A 13,235-nucleotide genomic window follows, 5' to 3' on the forward strand; every position below is an offset into this window, starting at 1 on the left:
TTTATGAGAATACTTTTAATGGTTGTAAAATAAATAAGTATCAAAGAGAGCAAAACATTTTCACGTTTCATTTAACACCGCATTGCATAATATTCAAATTTGTTGTTTTTAATATTGTTGAAAATTAAACAAAAAATAAAATAAAATAGCAATAGCTGTGCTAAATCACTTCTGACCTTAACATAATATATAGTTGACTGACATCCGGTATATTGTTCAAAACACGTCATAAAATATATATTAAAAACATATTCTAAGGCACGTACTCCGTGTATTACCACTGATTACAAAACGTTCAATAATCCTTAAAGGTTTTTATGTAATATACAAGGTTTGTTTTATTTTTCCAATCATAAAAGAAAATAAGTTGAGAATTTCTACAGCCTAATCAAATCACACTTTATACAGAGTGAGTTTTTGAAAGTGTTACAATACGTTGGTGCATAATGTGTATTTATCAGTTACACAATAAGTTTTCTAAAAGTAGTGTTTTATTTTTTTATAGTTATTAAACATTATTTAAAAGTCCTTGTGAATGGCAAAATGTAAAGTAAAATACGAAAAAAAAAATGTGAAATAGAGAAGAAGAAGACAATTTTACCATATATTTTTAGGAAATTGTTTTGAAACAGGGAGTTATGACATAAACTTTACAGAACCAGGTACATAAAATTTTGCTTTACATAACTAGTTGCGTAAAGTAAAACTTTACGTCACTGTAATCAGATTGGAAAAGTGTTACTTTATACTGTTAAGTCAAAGTTAGAAAAATGTTTACATAAAATTTTGCACAGTGATGTAACAATGTAATAAAAACGTAAAGGTTTTGAGGGAAGAAAGCAAACATATTCAAAATGTCTATGCTTGAATATGGGCACAATAACAATTTAAAATAACTCATTTTGTAGACTTTTGCTCTTCATTGATACAGTCTTTTGTCATGCAGTCTAATTCATATACAATATTTACATAAAAGCGCACTAAAATTAATAACACAAATGATCGAATAGAGCCAGTGGAGATTCAGCTGTCTACCGGTCTCTACAAGAGTAAATGATAATAATTTATAAATTACTACATCTAATAGTGTGGACCTTACAACAAAAATATCAAAATCTTAGGAACTATCATCTTCGACACTATAAAACACTTTAAAAACATCAATCATTGTCATCCTTCTTCTTTCTGAGTTTGCCCTCTCTTTGAATAGTTCTGGACACTAAATCGACACACTCTGACGTTGAAGGAGTGGGTTCGGCTGGACTATCGTCGTCCTGCGCTAAGGTTGATAATGTCATAATGTAGGAACACGCAATTCGTAACACTGATAACTTTGACAGTTTTTGGTTGTGAGAATAAGATGGTATCGCCTGCCTTAAAGTGTCAAACGCGGCAGATATTGTGTGAACTCGAGTTCGTTCCCGAGCGTTCGCCTCAATTCTCCTCTCCCTAGTCATGTTTTTGTAGTTTCTCTGCTCTCTTCTCGTTTCCAGTTTCTTTCCCGACTGGGGTGGAGGTGGTTGCAACCCTGGAAATTGCTCGTTGGTGTTCAAAATCATTCGATCAGCTTCCGCCGTCGTTACTTTGGTAATTTCTGGATGTATTGGAACCCGAATATCCGTTTCAGGTTTCCTTTCATCTCGTTTGATTACTAAAGACACTGGTTCGGCTTGAACTGGAGACGGTGGTCGAAAATACGCTGAAAACGGTTTCACCAAACTGGGAGGTGCTAAGGAGGAGGTTGAGATTGCAGAAGCTGCTGACACCGACGGACTCCAAGGACGAAAAGGAGTTTTTCCTTGCAGGGACGGACTAGAGGTGTCGTTGGCTTCTGCTTTGACTTTCAGGCACATGCGCTTCTTCAAAGGCCCGGTAAAGTGCGAGGACTCTTTGACGAGACTGTCTTGGATCAGTTTCCGTTTCTTGTGATTAAAAGTGATGGTGGAGACTTTGACCTCAACACTGTCCTCGCTACTGTCCGTAGGTGAGTGCAGTTCCAGGTAATCATCGCCAGAGCAGAAACCGGCGTCTTCGTTGATGGACGTCGCCATAGTGGAAACTGCAAATAAACAATATATTTTACTCACACAGTTTATCAAATATGTATGTTTATGAGAACAGGTGCACTGATTGAATAACGGCTTGACCGTTGCCGTTGATCGCTTTCTAGAGGGTACTCGAAAAATCGCGTTTGTCGGGCGATATTGCTAGCTGTTTCTCGTTCGAAATAATGTCAAGAAGTGAAAAAAATCAACATTGTCTACGATTTCAATAGAGGATTTACAATTTAAAACGAAACACACTACTACTTATCTGATTTCAACTTAATTTTTAATTGAAATCGTTCGTATACGTAATTAGATTTGTCAAGAGAGAGGAATATTTTCCCAAGTCTTAAATGTAATTGTCTTTGCAAGTGTGATATACGTATTGTGTTTAAAAATTGTCAATTCTTTAGAAAAAAGGAAAAAACTGTATTATCGCCACAATGATTGCGCTATAACTGCTGTTAGAAGTCTTAATGCACAGTTTCCTGACAAGAATTTATAGGGCAAATAAGTTTTAAAACTTGTAATGTGACTGGCTCAAAGTTCTTGGACTTTAAAAAGCGACCGTACTCAATTTAATAGAATAAGAATACCGAAATTAGTCAGAATTACTGGCGAATAATACTGTCAGAAGAATTTGGGGTATCCATAATGCCTCAGCTAACACAATATTAAAGCTTGCAAAGTTATAAAATCAATAGTTTTGTTCATTAAGCTCAACACAGATGAATCTGAAACTTGAGTATTCTGCGAACTTATGTCAAGTCGCATTATTGTCCAGTATATCTGTTTTGAGGAAGAATGTTTATTTATTTATCCTTGTCGGTAAAGTTTACCATAATTTATTACAAGGTACAATTAATCGTATTATTATATTACAAGGGTAGGAGAAGAAGATGAAAATCATTTGGGACAGAAAGTGCTTTTTTGAACAGAAAGGGAAGAAACTGTAGCAACGTTACAAAAAATTATTCTAGACTTAGACATGAATAAGATAGTAATTAGACACCCTGTATCTTAAAGAAGGGATATTTGAGAGGGTGTGTCTCCTCATATTTTTGGATGGACTATCTATCCTTGCAGTTTGTGATACCAATTTAGGGACACCCTGTATAAAGGTGGCATTCGCAAATGGTATAAAAATATGGAAAGTGTTTATGGCGCGCATAAGGTACATTATGTTAATAAGAACAAGTGTACTGCTTGAATAACGGACTTGACCGTTCTAGAGAGTACTCCAAAAACCGCGTCTGTCGGTTTATATGCGATGGTACTTGTCCGCTATTTCTCGTTGAAAACAATGTCAAGATGGTCCTTTCGCAACCCATTCCACGTGTTACATAAACCGTTTACCATATCAAACGACAGGTGGCCAAAACTAGGAAGCGTTTAAACGTTTCGAATCTGTTCTACTAGGACGGTGCGGTTGCAATATGTTGTTTACTTCACGGTGAACCGTGCATATCATGTAAATCGACCGTAAATTCAACTTGATGTTCGCCGATAACGAATGCCTAATATAGAATAGCTTCTAATTGCTCGAAACCGCCTCGGAAAGCAGGTCTTGGATGTTCATTTGCCAGGTGTTTCGAATCGATTTAGTGCAAAAAAAAAATGCGCAACGGCGAGTTTGCAAAACCTGTCTCGGACGTCTGATGGTGGTGTCCAAAGAAAAATCCGCACCTTATCTTTTTAATCTATCGCCGCGTGAAATTTTCTTATAACGAAATGCAGAAATATGTAAGTCTGACGTGTGACCGGGTGATAAATGTGCACAAGTGTTGAGTACTTGAATAAAACATTCCGGTTTTTATTAGTAATCCAATCGACTTTTGATCGGCGCGTTCTGATTTTGACAAGGCGTTCATTTCAAAGTTCAATTACACAAACGTATTCTAGACTTTTTTATTCGATGAGTTCCCTAATTTGGATAATGGCTCATATCTAGAAAATGACTACTTAAATCTTATCTAGTCGATTTGTTTTTTGTTTACATGTTACATTACTTAAAAGGAATAAACCATTCATTAATTACGTATGTGTGTGTACAGAATTCTTCAAATTGAAATTACTTCCATTTTGGTTTTGGCAATGTCGTTGAAAATTGAAAGGTTTAGCAATGTCGCATTACTGCTCAAACTGGATCTGCGACCCAAAACCTTTGCTACTTCTACCAAATTAGCATTTTTAACCATTTTTGTTGCAGAAACTACAAAAACTGTCTCCACACGTCTTTCTCAAAAATATTCTAAAAATCTCTTAAATATTGCAAAATAATTATTGTACAAACACTAGGAAAAGCCTTTTCAACCCAAATACATAATTTCTTAATTTTGTGACTAGTTTACTGAAAAGGCAATATTTTTTGCATCATCCCACAATTTTAATCATATTGGATGATGCTAAATTTGAAAGATAGAATTAGATTATTATTTGACCACCTACGCTAAAAGGCATTGAATACAAAGGATAGTCAAGACTTTGTTGAGAAATTGTCTCCAAAACCTCCATGACATGGTAGCTTATACCATTGGGCCATTAATATTCTTAAACAGTTTCTTTAGTGCAATATCTCCGAAGTCAGTTTGAGATAGGGAGCTGAAACTTGGGAAAACTGGAGTATGGATATAATTGTTGAAGGGCTGCATTTTGTCTTTTATACTATTATTTTGTCGTAAATCTAGTAAATTAATAATGAAAAAGTGGTAAACTCAGTAGACTTGAGAGAAGGTGGGTCAAACTTATCAACAATGTTTTCAGACAATATTTTTTCTTCATTTTAATTTTGTTGAACAATTTGTTTTAGGTTGTTTAGTTTTGGATTATTTTTATTGCTCAATTCTTTTCACTATGTTTTTTTTTTTAGTTTTAGAAATGGTGTTTAACAGAGTTTTTATTTTTTTTATTTAAATGTTTCAGTATCATTTGCTCATTCTTTGTTTTTTTTTGTTCTTTTACAAGCCTTGTAATCTTGTTTGTAACAGTTATTTAGTATAACTCCTCGTAGATTTTTTCCTAAATTCATTTAAAATGTACATATTTGATAAGTTTGCTATTTTGGGTATTTATCCTCTCATCTCACTTCAATATTTAAAAACAAACATGTTTAATAAGAACTCCGAAATTTTGATTAATTGAGTCATCCAACCATTATAGTACTATTTAAAAACTTGGTTGCATTAATCACAAATAGGTATAATGGAGAATTATTACAACTTTGCAGCTTGAAGAGCAAAATAATAACATTTGCATAATATGTTGACACTATGTATGCACCAACGTTATACAATGTGTTGACTTTACGTGACGTTACCTAGCACAATGTAATCATGTGTATAAACAAAATTGGGACTGACATTGCAATGTTATTACTATTAGAATAATAATAAAGGATTGAAAAAGCAGAAACCTTACTTTTCTGAAATATATTTTAAAAATTAAATTGGAAAAGCTTTATACTATAACTAAACTACCAGAAATTGCTCCTTGCTTTCTGATACTACCCACTATACTCAAAAATTAATCAAATTATTTCTTTATTTGAATAAGTACTACCTATCCAAATGCATATATGAGAGTATAATAATAATTACCGACACTCTGACCTTTGAGATCAAAGCGCAAAGAAAAATTTAACCGTCATTCAAAAACCATAATTTTAATATTAATAGAACAAAGGAAGAGGCAAGGCAACAGGCTCAATCAATCAAATCCACGCCCTTATCAATTTTAATGTATGAAATACCTTACAGAGAGAATTTTTGATTATTTCAAATGGGAATTGACCTTTTAGTAACAGTTATAGTTTTAGAATGAAAGAGCTGAATAGAGGTAACTAAGCCAGCTGCACAACAAGGGTTTTCTTAAGTTTCTTTGATTTCCCACGTGTTTAGAGGTAGTATATTAATAAACTCTCGGAAACAGCCCCCACAAGTAAAATTTTGCATTGTAAGTTGCTATGAAAGAAGGCAAATGAAATTAAACTAGGGCATGTAAATTACTGTGGGTGTTCGTTGTTTCATTTAAAAACAGGAGCAAATGAAAAATTTAATTTACATTTATTATTTACATCTGTGAAAGACAATGTTTTGGACATACAAGAATTACTATTCAAGAACAAGCATTTTTTTCAACGGTTTTGAAAAACATTGAATTTTAAACTTTGAAGTTATTACCGAGATTAATAAGGAATTACTGCAGAAATCATTTCATTTTGTATTAATACTGTTAACACAGTTCATTGGAGAACATAAGTATGTAATACGTATTGTAATTAAAAATTTGATTACAATAAGATCTCTAGCTAGCTAAATTTTTACCTAGTTAATGCTCTTTTTCCAGAAATATGGTTAATCCGTTCATATATGAGTCTTTACAAGAAAAATGTGAGAGTAAATCTCCTTGGAAATTAACTGATAATACTGTAGTGGTTTTGAGCTAATTTCTTTCATTTTTTCATAATTTATCGAACTATGATAGCTCTTTTAATACCTTACTTAGTCAAAGCTCGGCAATAAAACTAGACCAGATTTAGACTTTAAGCCATAAAACTAATCTGAATATAAATTGAATAAGGTTTCCAAGATGAAAATGGAAGTAAAAATCTAAAAAAATCTTTAGTTGATAATGTGCTGCGTTATTACTTATAAGCAAAAAAGCTAGGTAAACTTTAATTAGTTTCAAATTGCAAGTCATATTCATTCAACAATAATTTTCGTCAAAGAAATTGTATGTAATTTTTAATCATTTCTGAGATTGTGTAGTGACAGTACAAAATTTACTTGCCTTTCTTTTCACTTCAGCTTAATTGTTTTGTTAACAGAAAATGTTGAAATTGCGTAATAAAATCTTTTAAAATATCAAAAACAGCGATTTTGTGCATAACACATTAAAGTTAGATAAAATTGGACAACAAGTCAATTTTTGACTGATTACAGGTATATAATTAGAGCGCTTGTTTTGAAGACAGGAAAGGCCACTTCCTAGCTATTAAGGCTAACTAACCAGGAAATAATTTACTTCCCGTTTAACTGAAGGGGAAGTAGATGAAATATTTGTATAAACACAATGATACAACATAAATTTTTATATCAGTTCATTTCTGCGGTATTATTGTTGGAAGAACTCCTTATATAAAACCTGTTTTCAGTATGAAGATCTCTTTACTGAAATGGGTGCAAAACTAACTAAAACCGAAAGCTCTTCAAAATATTTAAATCAAAAAAAGATGAAAAGCGATTGTTTATTACAAGGTTATATAAGCATAATATAAGAAGCTTCCAAAAGTGTCTTCAATTAATTAATTTAAGTTTTTCACACTGAGGAAAATATAATAATTGTTATGTTAATAATGTTTTATGTTTAAAAATTCTTTTTTTCTCTTTTCAGGAAAAACCGAGCATGTCATATAATATTGCAATTACTTGTGCCTGAATTAGTTCTCTAGTTAATATTTTATAATTTTTGGTGATAAATAATTGCCTTTGTTTGTTAACATTTAGTTAATTTCTATTTCTACTTAATTTGAGACTTGGTTGGAATATTTATTAAAATATATAGAAGACATATAGGAAAAAAAAGTAAAAACTAGCTGACTGCAAATAGAGCTATTTCTACCATTTTTCTAGATGGTCACCATAAAACTCTAATACAGTTTCGAAGAGTTTACCTAAAGTGTGCTCCTTCTTGCACTATTAGAAGATCACTACAAACAATTTTGTTGGAAAGATCTCAGAGAGCCAAATCCCCAACTTAAGCGCAAACGATTTTAAACGTAACAGAGTAACAGTTATCTAAAAAAGTGGCACTGTTTCCAAAACAGAAGCAAGTAATACGATTAAAGAAGATACGTTCTAAAGTGTATTTTTTATGTAAAATAAAATTTGCAAAACAACTATTTACGTGAGAAGGTTTATAAAGGATTAACGGCTTTATATTAAATTATGGAAAAAGGAGCAACAATGCGATAAAAATAAATTTATGAAATTCTGTACAATCTGATTACATTGTAATAATTATGTAAACATAAGCTACATATGGTGTGAAGTTTTGTCGAAAGTTTTATTTATTGGTAAACAATTAATTAATAAAACATATGTTACATAATTACAACTTGTGGTAACTAGGGTTGGGTTTATATGAGGCGATTGAAATTACTTCTAGATTTAGTCGAGGATTGAAGTTTGCTTTCCAGCAAAATCAAAGTCTAGATGTAGTGAATTTTGCTACTTAAAAGATAAAAGACAAAGTTTTATAATACAATATTTAATAATTGAATTTTGTGTTTTAAACGAAGTTTCAAAAAACAATAGGGTTAAAACATCCATTGTTAGTAAAAAATATGTTTTCTTAAATTTCCAGTTTTTTGTTGTAAATTTTAAGAATACACTTTATATTTTCGAATCTTTTTAAAAAGTTTCGTACATGTATTTCCGAGTGTATTTCATATCATTCACTTGAATTTTTCATTGAATTTCTTACATCAATTTAAGAATTTTGGTTGTTTTTTAATGGTATATGTTTGTAGGTACATTATTCTGTTTTTAAGCTCTTTTTTCCACGGTTTTAGTGCTTTTTGATCAGGATTCAAATTATAATGGTTAATTTTCATTTTTTTGACAAACTTTTTCAGTTTTAAAACTAATTTGTTTAAAAAAACACATTAGTACCATAACTTCTCGAGATATTCCCTATTGTTAAATATTTTACATTATATTATTAGTATGTATTGTTGTTTTTTTCAGTTTTTTTCGCTAATAAAATTTTTTTTTAACAATTTTTAAAATTAAATTTCAATTACCTTTAAATTTCAGTATAGCATTCCCATTCGTCATAATACCATGAAAAACGCAAACTTCCTTCACTTTCCAGAAAAAAAAATCAAATTCACTCAACAAGTCAAAAACGCACTAAACACAAAAAAAAAATATTGCGGATAAAAACTTTGACGCACCACCACTGTCCAGCAAAAAGGACGATCACTGGTAAACTGTTCCTGCCAAAAGCTTCGTAAAGAATCCGTTTTGAGCTTTCGACTGCACACATCGAGCAAGCTTTGCCGACTACGTCCAAGTCCGGGTTGACATGATTGTTTTTGTTGTAAAAGCGGCAGTGTCGGGGGCCCTGAGAGGGGCGAAGGGGGCGGCACGTTGGCGCCAGCTGTCTGGACAAGTGTGAGAGTTAACAGCAGTCCCGCTGGGAAGGAATTTGTTGGGTCGGCAGGTGTACCGATGCAACGGAGTCCGCCTAATCTGGGTAGGCAGTGGCGGATGGATGGGTGAGTCAGGTGGTGGTCCAGGTGCTTCCCAGAGACCTTGACCGATTGTCGATTGTTTTTGATGAGAGTTTAATTGAACCTTGTTTTATTGCTTATTGACGTTGGTAGTAACAATAAATGTCTATTGTTTTCGTCCTTACGACAATCACGTGCACTACGTGTACTTACCTTTAAAATCCATTGTTGCCTTTTAACAGTGCAAAATTTAAATAACATTCAATTGTTTCCAATAATATACATGTGCTGAACTCCAATCAATACAACACGATTAAAAATAAAAATACGTACATTAATGTGACATCATATAGCAAAATTGTCTGCTCCGCCACTGTGACAACACACATGATTTTTTTTACACCATATCTCATATAATGACTCTTTTGGGTTACATCATTTAAGATTTGTAGTCACTAAGGTGATAACAAAATGGCATTATATCTAGAAGTAAACAAACATTTATTTTAGATCAGGTGTATGCACACTGTTTAGGAACATATTAAAATTACCTAAAATTTACTGTTTTACTAACTCACGTAACAAAAATTTAGATGCTGTTGATCAATTGATCAATAGATATGTTATTTCAAATTGACGTACCTGTATATCAATACAGTTAACCACCTAAACCGTTCAATAAAAGTTTATTAAGAAGACAAACAGTCAGTTCTAAAAAGGGCAGAAAGTCAAGTTTTTCAAACGGATCACTTCTATCTGTATAATTTGACCTTATTCTCTGTTCATTATTAGGGTAAATTTGTATTAGGCTACTTATTTGATAAAAATGGTACTTTTTGAAATAACAAAGCATAACTAAATTATAACACTCTTAGAAGTACAAGTATTTTTACTCTTCTTCGTCCGATTAGGATTGCTCTTGTTTGTCTGCCTCTCAATCTGTTTTTGTTGTTGTTTTTGTCAGAAGGTTGTCCTTCCATTTTTCTTTGGTCTTCCAGTTGGCCTTTTGCCGTAAGGTTTACTACTGCTTTACTTTTGCAGATGTTAGCTAGTCTCTTTTCCTTGGTTTTACCCATTGGTTGATGCTCTAGATGTTACATTGCTCCCGTATGCTCTTATTTGTTTGTCTGTCTCTTCTACAGCCAGCTGGTATGATCCCAGTATGTTCATTCTTCTGTGGTGTACAGCATAACACTCCCGCAGAATGTGGTGGGGTGTCTGCAGGTGCTGTCCTCTTCTAGGCCTAACTTCCTTAGGTGTTCTCTGAGTCGACATTTCCCCGTTAGAAATCCAGTTTTTGCTTTGAGACTAATTTTGCTGAGGTTTAATCAGTGTCTTCGATCGTGCTCGGTTTTAAATTTTCGAGAAGAACTGTGAACTGCATCAGTCCTGGAAGGCTTTGCCAGTGCGTTGCTCTCATTTCTTCTTCAGCCTTATTAAGTCCTTCCTGGTCGTATGCGTTTTCAAGACCGCAGAATGGTTCTGGCCCGACTAGTGGCGTTAATGCCCCTTTTCTTGCCAGAGTATATGCTTGTTCATTCTCCTCTACTCCGACGTGCTCCGGAACCCAGAGGAGGGTTATCTTATTGTTCCTTCCGAGATCATTGAGTTTTTTTAGTTTTTCTAGGCATTCCAATCATCTTTGAGTTGAGGTTAGATGAGATCAACGTTTTGATGACTGCTTGAACATCGGAAAGGAACGCAATTTCATTGTTCCGGTAGATAGAGAATTTTTGCTTGAAAAACGCTAGGGAACTGGCCCATGAGTTTGGAGTATTCGGTGCGAGGCCCGAAATCTCCTGCTCCAGTTTCCTCGAGAGTTTTAGATCCGTCCTTATACCATTTTTTTCCAATGCTTGAATGAATCTGCTCCAATCTCTCTTGGTGCTCAGTTCCGTTCGAAGATATTTTCCAAAGCTAAACTTTCTGATGATTTCGTCAGTTAGGAGATCGGCGACGTGTGCAGTGGGTAGTGAGCTCCTTACAACTGTGTGGTTTCTTTTAAATCCGGTCTTATCCAACCTGAGATGTGCTCCCCAAGCAGTTCTCCTCGCATGTGGAGAGGTGTGAAGTCCAAAATGACCTCTAGTGCTGCTGTTGGAGTCGATCTCATTGCTCCTGTTATGCAAAGATGTGCAAGTCTCTGCACGTTCACTCATGTTTCTAAATTTCCTCTCTCTAAATCTCTACGTTTACTAATAATAACTTTGACTAAAAATCTTCTTCTCGATCTCTTGAAATAAAGCGGTGGGGGTAAATTAAAAGTTGCATAAAAGAAACTGCGATAACTTTGAAACCCTTTGTCTTAGAGCATTGAGAAAAACAGATTTTTTTCTTTAAGATGAATTATAAATGATTTTCTAAAGTGTTTTTCTTCTGCTGTTGGGCCCCTTTTAATAACAGTTTTTTGTTCCCAAAGATGTTCGATCAACCGTTTAGTCAAACATTCTGAGACCCACTCTTAGACACTCGGTATAAGTATTGCTGCTCACTGTATTTTTGGCAACTAAAGTTTCTTAGTCATTTTTACCAGACTGTGCTGAAAACATCCTTGTCCTTACACTGTTAAACTGCTTTATTCTCTTCTAATCAAAATAATACTTTACGTCCCTTCAGATTTTAAAAATTTCAAATTTCAAGGGGCCGCCCATGAAGATCAGGGTCGCCTCATCAACATGAGGACCTTCCAAAGGATACATTTCGGTGCCTGCTCAGGTACTTTTCCAAGTCCGTTAACGATAATAATATGTTGATTTGCTGCACTGTTATTAGTTTAAACGGATTAAGGCCGTCTGTTATTATTAATGTGATTGCTTTGACCGAATCGGTAATGAAAATTCCCAACAAAAACCTTGTCTCTTCTATGCGTTTTATGATTCGGTTTGATTAATTTTTTTTGGAAACGCCTATGATCAGGGGTGAATTGGTTATACAGGTGTTTTACTAACGCCGGGGAAGTCAAGCTTATGGAAGGGAATCAAGTGGGGTTGCATGCAGGTAACAGGTACATTTATTTAGTGATAGTTTAATATGAGGGTGATAATGCGTTTGACAGGGGTGACGCACCCCTTGAATTAGCTTTGCAGCACCTGAACTAGCACTGTTTTTATTAGCATTGGCAATTCGAAACATCCTCTATTAGTTGACCTTCTTGGTACGGTCGGTTTACTACGTTTGGCGTCGATAATCTGTAAATATTTTGACTGCTTCAGTTAATCCCAACAAAAATAATAATTATTGCTCTACTATGAACGTATAAAATAATATTATGCAGCAAACAGATTCCCGGTCAAGGATCAAAATTATACGGACTTTAGACTATTAAAGAATTCCTAAATCTATAATAACCGACTAGACTTGTCACCAATTCCGTGTTTTGTTATTTTCGGTCGACATTTGGCAAATTACAATATGCCAGACAGGGCTCTCATATCATCAATTCTAGCAAACAATGGTGTTTCAAAATTCAACATGACGTTGCCAAAATCGCTACTTGGTCCGAGAACGTGATAATATAATGACTCCATCTGGATTCATACTTATAGAGTTCCATTACGTCAAAACAAGATAATTCACGGAACGAGAATGCGGCTACAGAATTAGAGGTCAGTCTGCCTACGTTTGAAATACCTCATAAAATAAATCCGTGACATCGATTTAGACTTAAGGATTCGGAGATTTTTTAGTTTTGTTTGCCAAAAAAGTTTGACGGTGAATTAATATTGAAATTCCGTTACAGCGATGACAATCTTTGAATTATAGTTACAGTTTGGTCAAATTTAAAAGAAGAATTTGAAGATGTTGCGCGATTGACTGCTATTCAAATTGTGTTGGTAGAGATAAATTGAAAAAAAAATGTTTTTTCTAGGTTAGGTCATGTGATGTGTGATTATGCTCTGCCTAAAACTACTTTTAAAACTAGTCACAACCCCCAAGTCTTCTTCTTAGTCGTTTGC

At 33.8% G+C, this 13,235-nt stretch overlaps 1 protein-coding gene across 2 annotated transcripts; it reads right to left on the minus strand.

Moving 5' to 3' along the window:
• Positions 1 to 9,384, minus strand: net (atonal bHLH transcription factor 8-like protein net). 2 transcript variants are annotated; one of them, XM_081983768.1, is made up of 2 exons: positions 9,001 to 9,384; positions 1 to 2,059 (listed from the first exon to the last, which is right to left on the minus strand). In XM_081983768.1, exon 2 carries the CDS (start codon positions 2,049 to 2,051, stop codon positions 1,161 to 1,163), a length of 891 nt encoding a protein of 296 aa, XP_081839894.1. In that variant the 5' UTR covers positions 2,052 to 2,059; positions 9,001 to 9,384; the 3' UTR covers positions 1 to 1,160. The 2 variants fall into 2 exon arrangements, with proteins under 2 accessions (XP_081839894.1, XP_081839808.1); XM_081983682.1 differs by having other exon boundaries at positions 8,848 to 9,377.
• Between the last annotated feature and the right edge of the window lie 3,851 nt (positions 9,385 to 13,235).

Source organism: Ips typographus, linkage group LG1 (genome assembly GCF_016097725.1).
Source record: "Ips typographus isolate SLU linkage group LG1, UJ_Ityp_2.0, whole genome shotgun sequence".
Lineage (NCBI taxonomy): Eukaryota > Metazoa > Arthropoda > Insecta > Coleoptera > Curculionidae > Ips > Ips typographus.

What these genes read in the sequence shown, in the direction of transcription:
- net (XM_081983682.1), bottom strand. Translation starts at nt 8,881, where the DNA reads ATGACGAATGGGAATGCTATACTGAAATTTAAAG. An exon ending in TGCTATACTGAAATTTAAAG is followed by an intron (nt 2,060 to 8,847) that starts GTAATTGAAATT and finishes GTTTATTTGCAG; the next exon opens with TTTCCACTATGGCGACGTCC.